This window comes from Sinocyclocheilus anshuiensis, unplaced genomic scaffold (genome assembly GCF_001515605.1).
Source record: "Sinocyclocheilus anshuiensis isolate Anshui unplaced genomic scaffold, SAMN03320099.WGS_v1.1 scaffold364, whole genome shotgun sequence".
NCBI classification, from domain to species: domain Eukaryota; kingdom Metazoa; phylum Chordata; class Actinopteri; order Cypriniformes; family Cyprinidae; genus Sinocyclocheilus; species Sinocyclocheilus anshuiensis.
Window position 1 is genome coordinate 692,769 of NW_015555735.1, and position 21,364 is coordinate 714,132.

At 37.9% G+C, this 21,364-nt stretch overlaps 1 protein-coding gene across 1 annotated transcript in view; it reads left to right on the forward strand.

Moving 5' to 3' along the window:
* Positions 1–4,778: 4,778 nt before the first annotated feature.
* Positions 4,779–21,364, forward strand: part of LOC107673111 (synaptotagmin-6-like) — a 51,706-nt gene continuing 35,120 nt past the window's right edge. The window contains exon 1 of the mRNA XM_016466584.1: positions 4,779–5,000. Coding sequence (XP_016322070.1) covers positions 4,844–5,000 — 157 coding nt within the window. The 5' untranslated portion in view covers positions 4,779–4,843. The remainder of the gene's footprint in view (positions 5,001–21,364) is intronic.

A 21,364-nucleotide genomic window follows, 5' to 3' on the forward strand; every position in this document is an offset into this window, starting at 1 on the left:
AATGTCATGACATTTCTTTATGAGGCATTTCAGAAAAAAAAAAAGAAGTTTAATGCTATTGATATTTCAGTTCCATTTTCATGTTTGAAATGAAATGAGGGTGTGTAAATAATGGCAAATTTAAATTTTTGCGTGAATTAAACCTTTAAGAATATAAAAAGGTGAGGGGAATATATGATGATGTGATAATGACAAGAGAAAGAGTAGGATTTTTACACTGCAACATATTGGTCTGTTCATTTTTTTTAATACTTCACATGTAAAATTCACTTCATGAATAATTAACCAAAATGTATTACATTCCCCATTGTTGCAATCTTGTTCTGCTTGACTGGAGTTGATTGACAGTGTCTCAATTTTCTGCAAAAAAAAGTGAGTACAACCAAAAATAATCACAACGATGTATCCTTCCAGATAAAATGCTGTATCAATAAAGTCCTGAGATGTTCATCGTCTGTTTGATTACATTTGATTACATGATTACATGTACATTAACTGACAGTCACCACTGATAAGCTACTACTAAATATTGTAGAAACTTAATTTGCTTAATTTAAAATGATTTGTATCGTGAAAAGCGCTGTACAAATAAACTTAAAAAAAAAAAAAAGATGCTGAATCAATATTGAGATTATGGTTTTCATCTATTTTTTTAAGCAGGCACTAGCACCTACAATAAACCCCAGGTTCATTTGCATCAGGGCTACAAACCACATCCTAAATGGGAAAAAAAAAAAAAAAAAATTTTATTTGCCCCTATATGTAATGAAGTTATGGCAAGTTCCTACAATTTTGAAAGCTGAAATATCACAACATAAACATTTAATCAACAATCCAATGTTGATTGTAATCAGACCCACTCAGTTTTTTTGATTAGCCTCTGGTTATTAAGCTGAAATTGCCCTAATGAAAAGGTGCAGTTCACTTCTGTTTAGGCCGAAGGCAAGAGGCTGAGATTGCAGTCAATGGAGTGATTTGAGTTGCTGGAGGAAATTAGTGAACATGAAGGAGCATGAATAACCGAAGTGTCACCTCAGCCATTCCTCTGTGGCAGAGTCTCTAACGCCTGTCATCCCTCGCTTTTCACAATCAGATCAGTGCAGCCAGAAGAAATAATAATCTAATGATGCAGAAATAAAAAAACAGTTTATGTGAGCACCTGCTTAACACTGTGTGTTCAGTGGAAAACACGACATTGCCAAAAGCCGGTTTATGATGCTGAAGATGGTACTGGAGTGGTTATTCTGATCCAGTTTTAGAATATTATAGTTTATTTGGGTGTTTTTTCAACTTTTATGTCCAACTTTTGGACATAATGTGTTCAGTATCATTAAATCTAACTATTTTTGCTTTTGCTGTATGAAGGTGACAATAAAACTGTGCTTTTTTTAATAATCTTTTTGCCAATAAACGCAATACATGATATGTGATGTGATGGAAATTACACTGTTGTGGAACAAGCTAGTGATGATATGAAAAGTGTGTTTTAAGAGACTTTATTTTTGAAGTCTACAGGACCAAATATGCCTTTGCTGAAGACATCCATTTCAGAATCCTGAAAAGCATAATTCTTTCTGACCAAGTATTATTTCTTATTGATGCCCTGCTATAAAAACATCAAGTACTGAGCCACATAAAAATGAGAATTACAGGTCTGCTGGTCTAATCATGACACTGTGATATCACTGGAAAGCACAGCACAGTAATAAAATTATGTTTTGCCCTATAGCACTCTGTAACCATTGCCTGACGGAGGCATTTATCTAATAATTTCTCTCTGTGATGGAATAACCTTTTATTATAGACAAACAGGTATCATCTGACCCTTCAGGGTCCACAGTGCAGATAAAGAAAGAAGAATGCACGAGTCTGAATCAACGGCTTTGTTAAGCCTTAGACTACTGACAATGTTCTTATTAAACGGGAACACCGGGCTATCAGAGGAGTCTGGATGAGGATAAGCAGTAAATTAAGATGTCAATTAGCAAGCATTTACTACTTCTGTGTCACATCTTTAATTCAATGAAACTCATTGCTTTGAGCTGCACAGTATTTAGTGAACTGTACAAAGCCTTTTAGGAATCTGATTCATTTTAGAAGCCCTGCATGGGTATGTTTATTTAATTATTTATTTTATTTGCTTGAATTTAGATTCAGGCATTCAGCTGTGTAGTGTGTGTATATCAAAGTAATATCAGCGAATGATTTCACACTGCATACTCTTTGGTGTGTGTCACAAAATGGGGTGAAATATATCAGATTAATTTAAATTTCTTGCAGTTTACCTGACCTGACTGTAATTTACCTGGCCCTTTGTCTCAGAATTTATTTAGTACATTTTTATTTAAAGTGGTATATTAAAATAGATGTAGAGAATATAAATGGTTGTGAATTTATATTATACATTTATTGTGTGTGTGTGTGTGTGCATGTACACAGTACTTATGTAAGATTTTGTTAATCTCATATTTATTTTAGTCCATTTAACCACAGGCTGTCAAAATCGTTTCATTTCTACTTGATTTTATGGGTTTTAACTCGATTGTCATCAGCAATTAATTGCAGTGTTAAAAAAAAAAAAGCAATGAACTCATGACTGCTGGTCATCATGTTTTTGTAAGGCTGCAATTAAACTTTAGTCAGTTTTAGTGGGTTGACATTTTTTTACAGTGTAATGGTGCAGTGGAGGCTTTGTTGGACTGAATATATTGTATTTGTAGTTTCATTAGTGTATTAGATTTTTTCTGATTGATTGTTTTGTATTACCGGTGTATAAATTAATGATATATACAGTGGAGATCAAAATTTGAGAACAATTTATGAACACTTGATTTTTTTTCAGAAATTATTCAATCTTCATTTGTTCAAAATTTAAATAAATTTTATTTGTGATTATACCATGCTAGTAGAACAATGTCTTACAAAATAACCAAGGCACTTCAACAAAAACCCTTTAATTTGTGGAAAACACTGTGATCAAAATTAGAGAACAGCAATGATTGTAGCACAAAGAACTAACATTTCTGAAGGTTACAGCAGTCAGAAATTAGTAGGAAGTGTACAGGCCCATGCTTTGAATGACTTCAGCACATCTGTGGCCACAGGACATCACTAGTATCTCACACTGCTCTGGTGTGATCTTGGCCCACTCTTCTTCCAGTCTCTTCCATAGTTTGATGACTGTAGTGGGTTTCTTAGCCATAACTTTGTCACCAAGAATTTTCCAAAGATTTTCAGTCGGGTTTAGATCAAGACTCTGGGCTGGCCATTTCATTATTTCAGTGTTCTTAGCTTCAAGGAACTGCTTTACCCATTTTGCAGTGTGACAGTATTTTCTTGCATGAAAATTCCTTGAGCGATGCTTGCAGGGAAGGAACTGCATGCTGCTGCAGGAGGTTCTGATAAAAATTAGCATTCACCTGCTGCAGAAAACATCCCCCAAACCATGACACTTCCTCTGCTTCATTTCACTGACTTTTTGCACACTTGGGGTTCAGTCTTTCCCCAGTTAGACGCCGAACATAATGTTTCCCATCGGCCCTAAATAAATTATATTTATAAAATAAAGTGAACTCAGCAAAGGTTCTCTTCAAATTCTCTTAAACGTCAAGACACTGCTGAGACAGATCCTTACCCTGTTCAGCACTGAACTGGCGAGCAATTCCAGCTGCTGTGTTGAACCGATTGCCCATTGAGTTGCCAGTTAAATAACGTTTGTCAGATAATTAAAGAAATTAGCACGATGTGCCAGATTAACAATAACTGGGAGGTAACTGAAAGTGTTCTCTAATTTTGATCAGTGTTCTTTTTCAAATATCTCATTTAAGTTTTTTATACTGTGCTTCAGAATATATTTAACTCATGAAATATTCTTAAAACTGTGCTTTTACTCCTGTTAGGATAACTAAGCAGTGAACTTAAAATTTAGAAAATTGTAGGTTGTTCTCTCCACTGTATGTTTGTTTGTGTGTACTGTATATATGCATATGTTTTTATGTACATGTGTATATTTATATATTTTTTATCTGTTTTTCTTTACAGATACAAAATACCCCATAATGCTGATTCCTCTTGGCAGTTCAGTTGCATGAAATTAATACGGCTGTTGACCGAGTGTTCTGAACATATTAAAATCTCCATATATCACATCGGCAGTGAATATGTAAACACAGTTAACTACAAACAGCCACATATAGTTACAGTCATCATAAAACAGAAATTTGAGTAATGAATCATCCATAGTCGCTCTACAGAAGTGTCCTTAAAGACACAAATGGTACATACACAAGCACACACTATTCCCTCTGCTCACACGTATGTACACAGGGCTCTGATCTCTGAGGACAGGCTCCGAGGAGGAGGCGGCACTGAGGGACACATCGACCTGAGAAAAACAAGCCCAATGGTCATAATGAGAGGCTTTTCATTACAGGGTGCAGGGATTGGTGTTGGGCGGGGGTGCGGAGAGCAAAGAGGGACTGAAGGAGGCAGATGCTCAGCGCTGTATAATCACAGCCTCCCTCCTGCGCCGCTGGACTCATTTGTTGCATTTCATTTGTGGATCTTGAGATTAAATGTGATACAATAATGCCATCTCTGGAATACCTGGGGTGGTTAGTGAATCATTAAGCACTGCACACACACGTTTGTATGATACACCCACATAAATGCACAAACAAAAACTGTGACACACACATTCTTGCACACGCACTTGAGGAACAATAAGAATCAGCAGCAGGAGAAACTTGCGTTCATGTGGCTGCTTCAGCGGCGCTGTGGGTGAGAGGGGGTGTGTTCGGATCCCGCTGGAGGAGCCAGTAACGCCAACGATGCGTCAGGGAGCATGACTGCTGCCGGAAAGGGGCATGACATGATCTGTCAGAAGGCAGTGTCTCTCATAGTTGACCTCTGTACGCAGGACAGCCCGCGGCTGGACCACAACACCTGTGAGGAGTTCCTCTTTCTCATCTCCAATCAAGAGTACAACCACAAGGATTCAGGTAATGACTAGACTTTTCCTTTAGATTTATGGTTCTGCTGCTTGTAGAGTGGATTATGTTGTTATTGATGGTGTTTTTTTTTAATGAGAATCTCATTTAAATCAGAAATGGTTTTATTTTGGCTCAGGAACAACTGTGAAACAGAGCCAGGCTGGTATCAAGATAAAAATTACCTACTCTCGGGATAGCATCACTCACGGTTTGACTGCGTTCCTGTGTGGGTTGTAGTGGGAATAATTATTTAAGTCCAGAACTGCCAGACAAAGATTCCTATCAGATGATACTCTTAAGAAAATTACTTTGGCAGAAGCGGTTTCAGTGTCCCCGAGAGATAAAAATAGTTTGGATATGCCACAGTGCTTATGCACCGTGACAGAAAAATTACTGCGTGCTCATGCTTTTATCAGAACTATGTTGTATTATTATTATTAGATGTGGACTAAAACGTTTGATCATGTGTCTTATCTGAAACCTTTTTTTTCTTTCTTTTTTTTTTTTGGTAGCAGGCATAGATTCAGCATTTTTTCTTGAGTTAGGGAGCCATTGATCTGTTAGAACATTTTTTTGATAAATTTAATTTAATTTAATTTAATTTAATTTAATTTAATTTAATTTAATTTAATTTAATTTAATTTAATTTAATTTAATTTAATTAGATTTTCGGTGACATAATGGGGCTTGGAAAGTTGTAATTAATGTGCACATCTGTGAAATCATAAATTTTTTTTGCATTAAAAGCAACCATGTTAAATTTATTAGAAAACAATTATTTAAAAAATCATATTATTAATATTTTATTATTATTAATTTTATTATTGGTTGTTAATATTTAAAAAGCATTGCATTAAAACCAATCATTTTATATTTAATCAAAACAAACTTTAAATTATATTTAATTATTTTATTCATATACTTTTAAAGCTAATTTAAAATGGCTACTTTTAATGTTTACTATATTTAAACATTAACGTTAAACACACACAAGCTTTAAAAGTAACCTTTTGCATTAAAATCAATAAGGCAATAATAATAATTGCATAAAAATGAAAAAATAAAAACATCACAATATTGTATATCAAAATAAAACATTTTATTATGAATATTTTTAATTCTAATCTAAAATGTTTTAACGTTAAGTATATTGTATATTTAAATGTATTCTATAATGTATTTTTGAAAAGTAAAAATGTATTTATTTAAATTCTTAAACTTGAGGAGAGATTTGAGGTATAAGGGCTTTTTGAAGGTCTCATATTATTTTGCTCTGTTCAATCAATTTGCTTGCAACCAGACTGGAGGTATTTTTGGCTGGTTTTGTTGTTGTCATTCTGCCATGTCGATGTGTTGACAGACCCCTGCTTGGAAGAACTGTGTCAAGTGAGTGTAGACAAAAATCTTGTCACTTTGTATTAACCTCACTAGGCAAATCGAAGGCCCTCCAGCCCACCATTGGTATCCATGGCTGAGCCGTGGGGGCACTAAATGCCACGGCATGTTATCAGACCATCACTGTGAATCACTAGTGCCAGATAAAAGCTGAATAGAGGCTCTTTTCTTATATTGTTGAGCAGATTTAAAACCAAGTGTCTGGTTTCCCTCAGAGGGAAATGTCAAGCAGCTTGCTATGTTTGAAAAGTGGGAGGAAACGTTCCTCAGGAGTAATTTGCATGGAAAATCTCACATTGTGAGATAATTGTGCGAGGAGGTGATAATCTTGCATGTCTCAATGACAAAATGTTGTTTTTGTACTATATTTGTTTATCATTTTGCTGCATTTCCTCCTGCCTTTTTGCTGGCTGCCAAATCATTGCGATTCTGTAAACAAGCCAATTTTCGGTGTCTTCAAATGTCAGAAGCCTTGTCTAAGGCTGAGGCATTCAACATGTGTGTCTGTGATTTCTAATCTCTGGCAAACTCGGGCGGATACAAAATTTGAAACATTCTGACAGAAAAGAAAAAACAATAACACGTTTCTGTGTTTCAAATCCAAGCGTGTCTGTTCCAAGCACACTGAGGTAAATACAACATGGCTCCAGGTTAGTTTGAAAGTATTCCAGTGTGAAAACCTTCATGGGATTGAGTACTGAGGCACAGATGCTGTTCAGGGATGGCAGGACACAGTGTGGCTGTGGATGATGGATGGAAAGCCCTGCACAATCCCATTAACAGTCAACAGATGTCTAAAGATGAGACACACAGTAGAGGAAAAAACAACACTTACCTCTATGAGTTTGGAGTGCTGTTTAACTGAAAACAGACTGACGCCCTCACAGTTGTCCTTGTCTGCATGAAAACCTATTGAAATGATGGATGCTGGATCACAGGTGATGTGTCAGATTTCCACATCAGCTCTAATTAGATTGTATCTCATTTTCACAATCCCATCACGGCTTTATTAAGCCAGACTCCCTGCAGAGGACATTAGTAGCAGATGATTATTCATTAGATTCTGCTGCATTCTTTGAAAAGATGGAGAAAGTTTTGCATTGCAGGTGTGGAAAAAAGCAGTGGTGCAAAATAAGCCACTTCTGTGCTTTAGAGTTTTGCTCTACATGCAAAAATACGTTTTCAATAATTCATATGTGTCTCATCAAGTCTTTTATAGAAAACACAGTCTTTACCCCGCAAAGTGGCCAGTAGCCATTTTGGCTCGAGAAGATAATAGACTTTTGCTGCACTGGTGTTAACAGAGGCAAATAGATGCTACGACAAGTCACGGGCTAATTTACATGATTATTAGGTGTCTTTCTGACACTGGGGTAATTGTTGCTGTGTGTGTTGTTAGAGCCCAAGCTTGAGGGGACTGGGGTCTGAAAAGAGAGAGGTGTGAAAACCAGTCTGTCTGATATAAGTACAAGCTGCAGCTGATGGATACAACTAAACCATGTCTATGCAAATCATTAAAACAGTCGTCCTTTACGGTATATAATCCTTAGTTAAGCATCTTCAATAATGTCAAGCTTCGCTTCAGTCACGTTATTAGATAATGCCAGTGGAATAGGAAATACTATATATAAACCAAACTGGTGCTTCTGTATAATTGAATCTAATAAGGAAACATTACATGAGCAAGAGTGATGTGGTTCACAGCTGTGCTGGTATTCAGTATGCATGTAATATTGCTTTTATTCAATGGTTAAAAAAACAAGAAGTTAATACTGACTGCCTTACATTATAGATACACTGTTGCCAGTTAATTTGTTTATTTTTGATATTTCTGAAAACAATGACAACAGAAATCATCTCCAAGGAACATAAATATTAGTGTTTCCTGAATGAATCAGTGATTTTGAACAAATTAGTTCAGTAAATGTTCCATGAACTCACTCATAAAGACATTCACTGTGTCCGAATATGCCTGCTTTCATACTATATAGTATGGAAAAATAGTATGCTAGAAAATATTATGTCTGAATTCATAGTATTCATAAAACAATAGGCGAAAAAGGTATGGATGACCTACTACTTTCCCCGAGATTCTGGAGTGCACATTCAATGGATGCTTTACTATCCAATGAGGCAATGGGAGAGGATTTGTAAATGGCAGTGAAGTGGTGCAACTGACCCGGGTTGGTCACGTGACACTGGCAACATGGTGAATGTATACTACCCATATTCATACTATATACAACGTTTATTTTTTCTGCGAAGATCGCGAAGTTAGTTTTAAACCAAATGTAGAACCTAATATACAGTATGCAAATTCTGACACAACTAGTCACTTTTTTGTTCCTATTTAAATCAGTGATTTTGAATGAATGTGTTGGTTGAATGATTAAGTGATGTTTTATTAACAAATTTCGGGAGGAGCACGCGCACATAATTAACACGGCCAGTTCATCATCAGTAATTACGTCATCTATCCAATCAGCAAAAGAGAGAACCTCTATAAATAATCAAAGCAGCCTTACCTCCATTATCTCTAGTCTTTCAGCATTGGCACATCCAATCGCCGCAAACATGTCAGAGATCGAACTTTTTCCAGACGACAACGCGTTCGACACCACGAGTCCTCCGGCTTCTCCAGTCGCCGTTCAGCGCACCAGCGCTCCACAGGACACCATAATTGAGCCCGCGGCTGCAACACGGGGCTGCCGGCCTTTCCGTGCCGCCGTCGCTCATACCTCCAGACACCGAGGCACGCCATCACCTTCGCCTTCCAGGAGTCAGCCACCTTCTCCAGCGTCCTCCTACGCTTCAGCCCTCTCCTCTGCCCCAGCTGCGGAGAAATGGACCGTGACCGGACTACGCCAGGCGCTCATTAGCTCCGGCGTCAATGTCCCACGACGGTCGGTCAAGGCGGATCTCCTCGCCCTCTATACTTCTTCCTTCTCACTTTCTTCCGCCACGCCCCTACCCACCCCTCTGAACGCCCTTGCCTTGGAACCACCCCCCGTGGCCAGCAACATCAGAACACAGATCTTGGCCGGTGCGGACGTAGATCTTTTTTCCCTTTTGTCACCAATTTCACCTTCGTCTGCATATCGCCAAATCGACTGTGGCGGATTTTCTGTCACTTTAAAAAACACAGCTCACAACCCATCACGTATTTTATCATTTGCTGAATTCACGATCACTTTCACCCATTACATAGAAGTCATCTGCATTGTTTTTCCTCACAGGAGACGCAAGCTCGTCGATTATCTCGCGATAGTCGCCGAACTCGCGTTATCATACGGCGGTTCTCACTTTTACACTTACCACAAATTATTTGCAGCTAAATGCGCCATCCGAGTGGCCCAGTGGAACCAATGTCCTTACTGGGGGGCCTTGGACACCGAACTCCATAACAGAGTCTTTTTAGGCTACCGCAACATATCTTGCGCGGTCTGCCGATCCGTCGCCCCACCATTACATGCCCTATAAACAACCCATCTATTCCCCCGTGCCCCGAGCCATCCCAGCCCAAATCCACCAGCTATGTCCCGCGTCTCCTAGACATCCCAACCACCCCCTTTCCCCCAACTTCCACCTACTGCCGCCGCTCAGCTTCCTCTGATAGCCAGGTCTGCGCCAGTTTTAATACTGGCAGATGCTCAAGGCAGCGCTGCCGTTTCATGCATGTTTGCAATTTTTGTGGCGGCGCTCACTCCCGCTTGATATGTCCAGTGCAAAAAGCTGCAAATAAAAATGTTAAACAATACTTATCGACTCCTGAAAATGTTTCTCGTTTGTCTTCAGAATTGCTTCATCACCCTGACCCCTTTTTTACGGATTATCTACTATCAGGTCTCTGTCATGGCTTTCACCCCGGTGTCGGAAAACTCCCCTCCCTAAGCAGTGGTGGACGAAGTACACAAATCAAGTACTTGAGTAAAGTTCATTATATGTAAGTGTGAACTCGTGAATTGACTCACTCATAAAGACAGTCAATTATTTTGTTCCTAAAGAAATCAGTGTTTAAATAAGTCAATTTAGTGAATTATTAAATTATTTCCTTATTAAGACAGTTGCTGCATCCAAAAGCGCATACTCTCTGAGTAGGTGCTTCTTTTGAATAAGTAATTTGACTGTTAAAAAAACATTGTATATAGTATGACTTGTGTAGTATGAATGTAATACAGGCCGTACTACATTCATCATGTTGCCATTGTCGCGTGACTTACCAGCATGAGTTGTGTCTCTTCTCTGTCATTCACAAATCCTCCCCCGTGGCCTCATGGGATAGTAGTGTCTACTGTATGCACACTTATGAATCTCACTGGAAGTAGTAGGTCATCTGGGTACATTTCGCCTACTGTTTTTCATCTACTATTTTGTAGGTAAATATATTCCGAAGCTGCCAATCACTGGCCCTGCCCCAAATGCCACACTTCATGTGCACTTGCGGTCTTGTGGGCATTCAATGACAGCTGTATGCACGTGTCCGTTAAGTCCCCGAGACCGTAGTGTGTCCTATCTGTCATTTTAGCTTTCAGAAGTGTGCTCACGAGTGCCCACTTTGTGGCCCCCTTTTGATTCGCACTCGATGCGCACTTCTGCTGAGCCCACACTGAAGCGAGCTCTGCAGCAGACTTCACCAGAGTAGTCAAAGCGGAATTACGTCACAAAATTTTGGACTCGGAGGAAGACTGTAAGGGTTTAGGGTGTGATTTGGGACAGGGCCACTTTCGCTCTTGAATTAATCAGTATTTTGAACAAATCCTTTCAGTGAATGATTCATAAAGGCCATCACTTGTCACCACCTATAATTATATATAATTATATAACCTAGAAAGAAGTTATCTCTGAAAAAAAGTATAATATAATATGATATAATATAATATAATATAATATAATATAATATAATATAATGCTGATTATTTGTGACCCTGGACCACAAAACCAGTCATAAGGGTCAATTTTTTTTTAATTGAGATTTATACATCATCTTGAATAAATAAGCTTTACATTGATGTATGGTTTGTTAGGATAGATATTTGGCGGAGATACAACCATTTGAAAATCTGGAATCTGACGGTGCAAAAAAATCAAAATATTGAGAAAATCGCCTTTAAAGTTGTCCAAATGAAGTTCTTAGCAATGCATATTACTAATCAAAAATTAAGTTTTGATATATTTACGTTAGGAAAATAAAATCACTGATGATGTGTCCAGCGGCATCAGAAGATGTATGTGCACAACAAAATATCTTCATGGAACATGATCATTATTTAATATCCTAATGATTTTTGGCATTAAAAAAAAAGACAATTTTGACCCATACAATGTTTTTTTGGCTATTGCTAAAAATATACCCAAGCGACTTAAGATTGGTTTTGTGGTCCAGGGTCACATTTTAGCATCACCTTGTAATAAGATCTTTTACAGTCCCTCCCCCATTCTCTTTCAGAATGTTACCAAAGATTTACTTGCTCATCTCCAGAGTGATGAGTGAAGAGAACCACAATAGAAACACACTGTGCCATTTGTGTGTCCATACAGAAAAGCCTATTCTTGATCTGACCAGAACAGCAGCATAATAGAGTCAATTTACACCAACTGCATGACCAAAGCTACAGGGTAATTGCTAGACAGATTAATGAAGGGAGGGGAGAGGTTGCAGCACCCTCATTGCTAACTGGATGAGAACACTTCATGCTTTACAGACCAAATTGTTAGCAAATTCCACTGCTTTTATGGCCCAACAAAGAGTATACATTTTTGAAGAAAAAAATGAGTCATTAGCAGTTGCACTCTATGACCCTGTTTGCACATGGTATTAAGATCCGTCTCAGGTGAGCCGATTACTGCTCAAAATCTGTGTAGTGTGGCATGAGTCATCATCAGTATATTGGAATATCTCCTTAAGCAAATTTTGTCAGTGCTTAGGAGTACACCAGCAAATAGATAACCTCAAAGCTAACAAACTTTAACTAAAAGCCAGAAATGTGAATTTCATGGGAACTTTAAACCATATAAGGTTAACGTTTTTAGTAGCTTTGACACTAATTCATTAGAAATTATTTCAGTTTTGTGTACTTATTATTCATTGTGTTGTATAGAGCCAATCAATCATTGCAAATACATTATACGGCATGTAATATCTTCCTTGTCAGTGTAATGCAAATGAGGAAGCATGTTTGGCAGCAAACCCTTCTTCTCATTCTGTGTCATGCTGTGTTAACAGACAGTCTGGGTGTTACGGTGCAGCAAGAGCATCTGCTCCAACAATGACAAAGCTTTACAGACATTATCTTCCTTGTTTCCTGCAAACCGCTCAGTTAAAAAAAGCTGTGTTTTCTTGTAAAGTGTTATCTTGAACCCCCTGCAGTTATGCCCATCACAATAGGGACCGACATTATGGGCATAATGTGAACAAGCAGAACCGTACTACCACGGTACATCAGGGACAAAAAAAAAAAAAGGATCATATGTGAATTATCTTTCACAAGAATGGATTAATTTTTTTTTTTTTTTTTACTTTGCATGTTTGTTATTGTCTAACTTCATAAAATGGCTTTTAATCCATGCCCCTTTGCTTTAAGGACTTCTAGATGCTTGTGTTTTTACTGTTAAAATTCACTTTCAGCAGATCAGTGTTACTGGTAACTAGCTAAACTAAAACTATTAAAAATTGGTTTTGGTAATTGAAATAAAGATGAACTAAAATAAAATATAAATATTAGATGAAAAACTTAAACACTAAAATATTTAAAATTATGGTTGCTGTCAAATCAAAATTGTGAACATATAGGGGTTTTAATGTTAAAAGTTGTATATATGTATTGATTTTTTTAGTGCTGTCAAACGATTAATAGCGATTGATTACATCCAAAATAAAAGTTTTTGTTTACATAATATATGTATGTGTGCTTCATGATTAATCGTTTGACAGCACTAATTTTTTTCCAATATGTATTGTTTTGTTTTGTTTTTTGCCCTGGGACTACAGAGAAAAATTAGCCACCCTGACTAAATCTGCCACATTTTTACATTAAACTTAATTTTACATTACCTGAATGAAAATTACAATTGGCAACTAACCGAAATAAGTATTAATAATATGAATAAATAATATATGAAATATAAATTATTAAATCTATATATAAATATTTTTTTAAAAGTGAAAAGTTAAAATGAAAATTGAAAATATTAAAGTATGAATAAACACTAATGTAATAGTATATTACAATATTTAAGTAATAAATAACATTGTAGTAGATATACATATTTATAATTCACAGTCTTAGTCCTAGGAAAATGAAAACAACTGTATTGATGACTCATCCTGAACTACACAGATTTTTGTTTAATCAAATTTCCTGCCTCCAATTCCACCTGCAACCGACCAGCAAGTAGCAAATCATGATTTATGGCTATGACATAACTAAAACATACTGGCTATTCAGTTATTAATTTTTTTTTAAGACAAGCCCTTCAGTATGTCTCACTTAGACTTACTGTTTCAGTAGGAGAGAAAACTGCACTCCTCAAGTGACTGCATGGCATCTTTAAATTTCAAATCAGAAATGCAAAGTCAATTGTATATTTTAGAGCTGCATTTTCAAGGGAGCTTGTTGACTTAAACTCCTGCAGATGATACATCTGAAGGTGTTGATTTGTTATGCTTATGCCTGTATTTTCATGATAAACTCTCCGAGCAGCATAATATTCACCTTTTTGTACCATATATTATGATTTCATGCACTCTGGCCTTTATAAGACACTCATGACTGCTTTTAATCATGCATGAAAGTTGGTGACCTTTAGGTCACTTCTTGAAATTCCAACATGCAAATCTAGAATCCACATAATAATTCATTTTCTCTCAGATGACTGTCTTTCACTGTGAAGTAATCCAGCGAGGACTGAAATTACAAACAACATAAGAGTGTATGTTTTCCTGTGATGTCAGTGACATGTTCTTCATTGGCCTTCTGCTGCGTTAATGTTCTAAACCGTGTGTGAAAAACAAGCCTCTCGTTCAGCGCCAGCACAATGTCTGAAGCCTACTCCACTCATCTGTTTACGCACTGAGCCATTTCAGTTCATTAAACTTCAAAACAGTTATATTGTGCAGCCGAACAATAGACAGCAGTCCAAAAGAAAACCGTTACCTCTCCACACAAGCACTCTCTTAATGACATTGTGGACTGAATTGAGTTTGGAGTGCACTCGTCACCAAATCACAGGCCCGCCACGTAAAAAATGCATTCATGAGTTGCGGGTCGAGTTAGATGTAATGTAATTAGAAAATGTGTGATGTACATGGAAAAATGTGGAATGAATGCAGTAACCATTAAAACAGGTGCTGGAGGGGGCGAGTAAAGGGTCGGGATATGAGACCCACGCTGCATGTTAAACAGCCACAAGGAGTCATAGGTGGCTTGAGAGAGGGAACATTTTGCTCCAACGGTCTGATATGTATGTCTAAAATGAATGGTGTCTTTAAAACAAGATGAGATCTCTGTTATGGAGGAACACCTGAGGAAAACTTGCTTTTTTTCATCAATGGCCAACAGCAATATCTGTTTATTTATGGAAGCCCATTTCTGCCTCAAAGTAAAATAACCAAATAAATAAATTAAAAACAAATGGGACTTCTATTTATTTTTCATAATTGAGACTTCATATCTCACAATTGTGATTTTATAACTAAGAATTGAGACTTTATATCTCAATTGTGACTTTCACTTTGCAATTGTGGATTCATATCTGAAAACTGTAAGTTTTTCTCATAATTGCAACCTTATTTGTTTAGTAATTGTGTCTTTAAATATCACAATTGTGACTTTTTTGTTGTAACTGTGTCTTGCTTTTTCACACTTGCTACTTTATTTGTCGCAGTTCTGTCTTCATATCTTATAATTGCAATTTTGTCTCACAGTTGTGACTTCCATTTTTAGTAATTGTGTCTTTATATCTTACAATTGTGACCCAATTTTTTTTTAGTAATTATATCTTTATATCTTAAAACCTTATTTGTCATAACTGCAACTTCATATCTCACAAGTGTGGCCTTCCCAGTCAACACGTGAGATCATGCGATGATCACAGTGACATCAAACGATCCTCATACCGCGATCCTCATGGTGTGAGTAATAGGTGAGCTCATTATGATCTCAAACTATCCTCATACTGCAATCCTCACAGTGTGAGTAATAGGTGAGCCCATTGTGAACTCAAACTATCCTCATACTGCTCAAAACTTTTTCTAGCTGTCCCACTTGCGCCTGGTAGTGCTATGTGTCTTTCACAATGCCCTTGAATCAAAATAAATGAACTGGGTTATTTCTTCTAAATGCAAATATCTCACCATTACAACATTTTTTTATTATTATTGCTACTTAATATATTTTAACTGCAACTTTATTTCTCAATACTGAATATTGTAGTTCTGTTATTTATTATATTGTGTATTAAGCCAAATTTTCTCCAGGTTGTGTTGGCAGGTAAATATTATTACTCCATAGTGAGACTGTGGAGCAGAAATTTTGTTTGGCATGTCCCAGTTTTTTTATCCTGAGAAGCTGTTGTAATTAGTGATAGGAAAATAGGATTGTGACTGCCTGAGGCCAGTAACTCCAAAGACATTGAATGATAGGAGATCAATCCAGAGAAGCTAGTGTCGATTAGCTGAACAATATGGAAGATTTCTGCTGACTACTGTACTCTCTCAAGAATTCAAGAGAACAAAAAACACTGCAAAACACTTCTAGCTGGGAACCTGCTGCACTGGCAGAAATTGGCGGAGTCAATATCATGACTGTGATGTCTTAAGTTGCCAAATATAGAGAAACTGTGAAAAGAAAAGTAAGATTACTGTCAAAGACTAGCATCATTTTAGTCTCTGTGTCATTTGGAATCAGCAGGATTTGGGGATTTCATTCAATAGCTGGGATTCAGTGGATTATGCATTGTCCACTGTGTCATTTTTTCAGTCAGCTGCGTCTCAATGCCTTTCTGTTCCTCACTCGTTTTCTCGCTTTCTTTGTAACAACCAAACTGCCTGGCTTTGTTTGATCAGGGAAAACAGGGAAATGGAGTTCTCTGAAATGATTGTGCTTTCACATTAGAGCTTTAATTTGGTTGTTTATTTGCTGTGAAATTAATCGAACTGCCAATGAAAGCCATTGGCTCATGAACGTGCTTGCAGACAAACATGTCTGAAACCCAGTGACGCAAATTCCCAGGGACATAATAGCTTTGACCTGTACTGTAGGTTGTCGTATATAAAACACCTTTCCCCCACTTTTTTCCCCCACAGTGCCCTTTTCAGATCATTTTCACAAGTCCGTCCTTAACCTTTTCTCCTTCTTTTACGTGTGAGTGCCAGTCCAGATGTGCTTTATTAAAGGATTGGCGGATTTCGACGGGTCTTAAAGCACTCCCAGAACATCTGAAAACAACCAAGAGTATTTTGATTTTACTTTTCCACATGATGGGTCTCTAAAGCATGAAGCGTCAGTCCCGAGCCTCTTTTGCTTTGATTCAATTCTGCTTACAGGTGCTGTCAGATCTGTGTCATGCTTGCTGCCAAGGAGACCTGAGGTATAGATATATGGCTCATTAGAAAGATGAATGGCATGTCCGGTGATGCCTGTCCCTGAAGCTACGGCTTGTGAGCGTTCAGAATGCAACTTCCTCACATTGTAGATGTAGGCGCCGTATTTCCCCTGGAGGTGCTTTAAAAGCACAACCTCTCATGCGGGAACTTTATTGTCAAAAATGAAAAATTCTGATGTGTTCTTTATTGACACTCAGAAACCCTCTCATTTGTCTTGAAAATACAAACTTCCTGGCATGTATAAATAAATGAGGCTTTCTTGTGCAAATAGCTTGACTTGTCAGTGAAATTTGCCACAGTGTCAGCCTTTACATATATGTATAATTTCACAAAAGAAGATTAAACGTTGCGACAAATCGCTGTCTATGAGATATGCACTGTTGTGACCCTTTCTAGAATTTTCCATATGGTCTTTCATAGTGATTTCCTTCCTTATACTGCCTTTGGAAAGGGGTAACGGGAAGAAGAATTAGTAATGCAGCATCCATTTAATTTTTCACCTCCCAAAAATTAAAATTCTGTCATCATTTACTCGCGTTCATGTCATTCCAAATGAATTAGATTTTCTTTCTTCAGTGCAGCACAAAAGATGAAATATAGTGGTGCTACAAAATATTTTCCATACAAACCTTTCAGGTTTCAAAAAGGCACCATAAAAGTGTCCCATTACACAATATTTTGTATGTTGCACGGAAGTAAATCAAGTGGGTTTTGAATGACACAGAGGTGAGAAAGTAATGACAGTTATTTTTATGTTTGGTTGAACTCCCCTTTTAGATACAACTGAGGACATACCCTGATTTCACAATAACAGTATTTTAAAATAAGAAGATACCTTTTTCCTTTCTAAACGGAGCCACAAATTAAGGTAAATTAATTTGGTGTAAAAAAATAAAAGTAAATTCTGTCATCTACTCACATTCATGTCGTCCAAAACAGATTTGGTTTCCTTTCTTCAGTGGAACACAAAAGGCTTTCAAGGCTTTCGAGCTGCAAAAAAGTCATAAAGGCACCATAAAAGTGTCTTTTAAAACGTCTTTTCTGTGTTCCACAGAAGATAGTAAATCAAGTAGGTTTTGAATGACACAAGGGTGAGAAAATGAGAGTCATTTCCATGTTTGGCTGAACTACCCTTTTCCATTCAGTAAAGCGTTTAAGTTCCAAAAATTACAAATGCTCCATAAAAGTGGTCTGTTAGACCTTCAAGATGTCGTTTTCTATGATCCACTGAAGAAAGGAAAAGAAGTGGGTTTTGAATGACACAAGGGTGAGAAAATAACGAGAGTCATTTCCATGTTTGGCTGAAATCCCCTTTTAAATAAAACTGAGGACATGCCCTGATTTCACAATAACAATTCTTTTAGGCTAAGCAGACACCCTTTTCCTCTCTAAATTAATCTACAAATTAAGGAAAATCAATCTGGTAATTGCAAAAAAACTCAAACAAAAGGCAATTTTACACCACAGTGCTGCTGAAATCACTCAGGGGCTCTTGTGTAGCCTTGCATACATTATGTGAATCAAAATAGCTCTCGTTCTTTAGGGCTGCTGTAATGGTTCCAGTTTGAGAAACACGAGGTGCGCCCTGGTGCAGAAGATAGCAGCAGGAGGAAAGTGGTCCCAGGGTTTGACTGCTCTCCTCATTGACTGTGCTCAGCTGAATGCAGCTGATAGGGTGATGGTAATCTAGACGGAGCGAGGCAGGGGGGAACCGCTATCTCTCCAGCTCGGGTGAAGTTAGTGCTGCAGTGTGGTTCAAAACCCACCGTGGACGCGGCAGCCCGAGGCTGGGGTGAAATACAGCCATTGAAATATATAAAAGGTGGCGTGTCTCACACATGTTCTCCGTCCATCCGTCTTTGCAGCTGTCACGGCTCTCTTTAATCAGTCCAAACTGCATAATCATTCCTTTTCATCCATTGACACGTCCTAAACTCAATCGATCTCCTGCATTCACTAAATATGTTTGATATTCATGAGGTTGCCTCATTAATATGCATGCACCAAACTTATGCCGCACCGCTGCTTTGTTATTCTACTTCGATCACAGCTGTTTCTCTGGGGTTTTACATCTCTGCCCCCGTGACAGAGAGGTCTGTGCCCTGCGTGTTGTGTATTGTGCCGTGCGGTGCAACACCACTGGGATTATGGGAGTGTAGAGTGTAGGTAAGTGTGCGTAGAGCTCAGTGAGGGATCTGCCCCCAGCCTTTCGCCGTATCTTGCTGACTGGCTTGCTCTGACTGCCATAGAAACGGGGTTCTTAAGCGCAGTGGAGGCTCATTCTGCCTGGGCGCTGCCGAGCGTAGGCATCACAGGAGGAGAGAGAGAGGGAAAGTGTGAGAAGAAAGACTCAAGTATTGGTGAGTACAAAAATGTTGACGTTCTTAGAGCAGTTTGCATTTGTTTGAACAGCTTGTGAATGGGTTTGTGCATCAAGGGAAAAACAGGTTGCATGAGCATGCAGAAACAAAGAGGCTTCCTATACACATGCTGCTTTGATTTTACAACTGTCTGAAGTAGTTCCTGCTGGAAAATTCTGATTATGCTAGCTAAATCTACCTTAAAATGCTTTTAAGGTGGATTTTACCTGGTCTATGCTGGTTCTTAAGATCTTAAACAACAACAAAAAAATTGCTCAAGGTAGTCAAGCTGAAGCATGGTGACTGGTCAACCTGTTTAGACTATCTAAAGACTAGCTTAAACACTTATTGGATTTTCCAGCAGGTGTACCAATGTGCGCATTTACTATGTGTGTGTGCACGTGCAGCAGCGTCCATCACATCAAAGGGGGGATGCAGTTGCTTGTGCGCTCTTTATCGCTTTTATTTTATCTCTCCGGTTGAACGTGAACACTTTGAAATCAGACGATGGCACTGTAGGTTCATGTTTTTATCCCTTGCCCTTTCAAAAGCCTTTGTAAATATTTAATCAAAGGGGTTTCTGCCCACACCACGTCCTCTGTGTGTGTTTTTGTTGTTGTTTTCTGTCTTTTATGAGTTCTATCCATCTGCCGGCAGAGTACATACTGATCTTGTAGTCTGGCAGGTGAATTGTGCTCAGCGGTGCATAACAGCGACTGTGATCCTGTATCACTTTGTGTGTTTGTTTGCGTGTGTGTGTTAAGTGAGCAATCACGGGTAGATGTCAGGTTCGGTATAACTCAGCCTGATCAACTGGGGGCAAGTCTCGGTGTCTCACCCTGCTGGAAACCCCTCGTAAATATGTCAGTCCATCTGTGAAGCACAGCGCTGGCAACAGCACACACTCATTCCACAGAGAGAGAGAGAGTCCTGCTCTGCCAGTGCAGCAATGCAGTCAGAGTGAGCAAACTTTGGCTCTATCACCTCTATATCCAAAAAAATAAATATTCTTTTTACATAGAAGAAAGGATGCTAGTTAGCATGTCCACATTAGCCCCTACTGGTATATGTTGTAACTAACATAAATTTAGCTAATATTTCAGTATAATATAGTAGATGTTTTGTCAGAGCCTGTATATTTGTAGTGCTCTTAAAAGGATAGTTCACCCAAAAATGAAGGTTTTGTAATTATTTACAAACCGTCATGTCTTTCTGAACTTGTATTTTTTTAATCATTTCATAACAAAAATTATGACAAATAGTGCTGGGTGAAATACCAGTTCAAACGGTAAACCGATTTGAATTACGTACACAGTATGAACTTTTAAAAAAACAGATAGCGTTGTGAATTGATGTCACAGGTACTGTGCTCTAAGGAGACAAGCGCACGATGCAGGAGTAATCCAGCACACAATCTTTAATTCCAACTTCAATTCAAGAGAATAACCAGAAGACCGATAAATCAGAAACATCAAAGAACAAACTAAACAAGACTGTGAACGGACAAAGAAACTGAGGAAAGGCAGAGCTATTTATACTAAACCAAACGATCGACTAATAAGATGATTAATGAACACAGGTGAAAACTAATGAATGATGATTAACTAAATGAGAACAGGAACTGAACCAAAAAAGGGCAGACAGGAACTAAACAGAAACAAACACGTGACAATTGAGAGGAGATCCTTGTTAACTGCATACACGTCTGATTAGTGGTTTGAGAATTTTTAGAACTATTAAAGGGTTAGTTCACCCAAAAATGAAAATAAAGCTGTGTTTTACTCACCCCCGAGGCATCCTAGGTGTATATGACTTTCTTCTTTCAGACGAATCCAGTCAGAGTTATATAAAAAATTGTCCTGGCTATTCCAAGCTCTATCATTGCAGTCAGCGGGTGTTGCAGTGCTTCAGTCCAAAAGAAGTGAAAAAAAAAGCGCCCATCCATAAAAAAATGTAGCGAATCGATGCGTTTTTGTAAGAAAAATATCCATATTCAAAATGTAATAATCACTTTA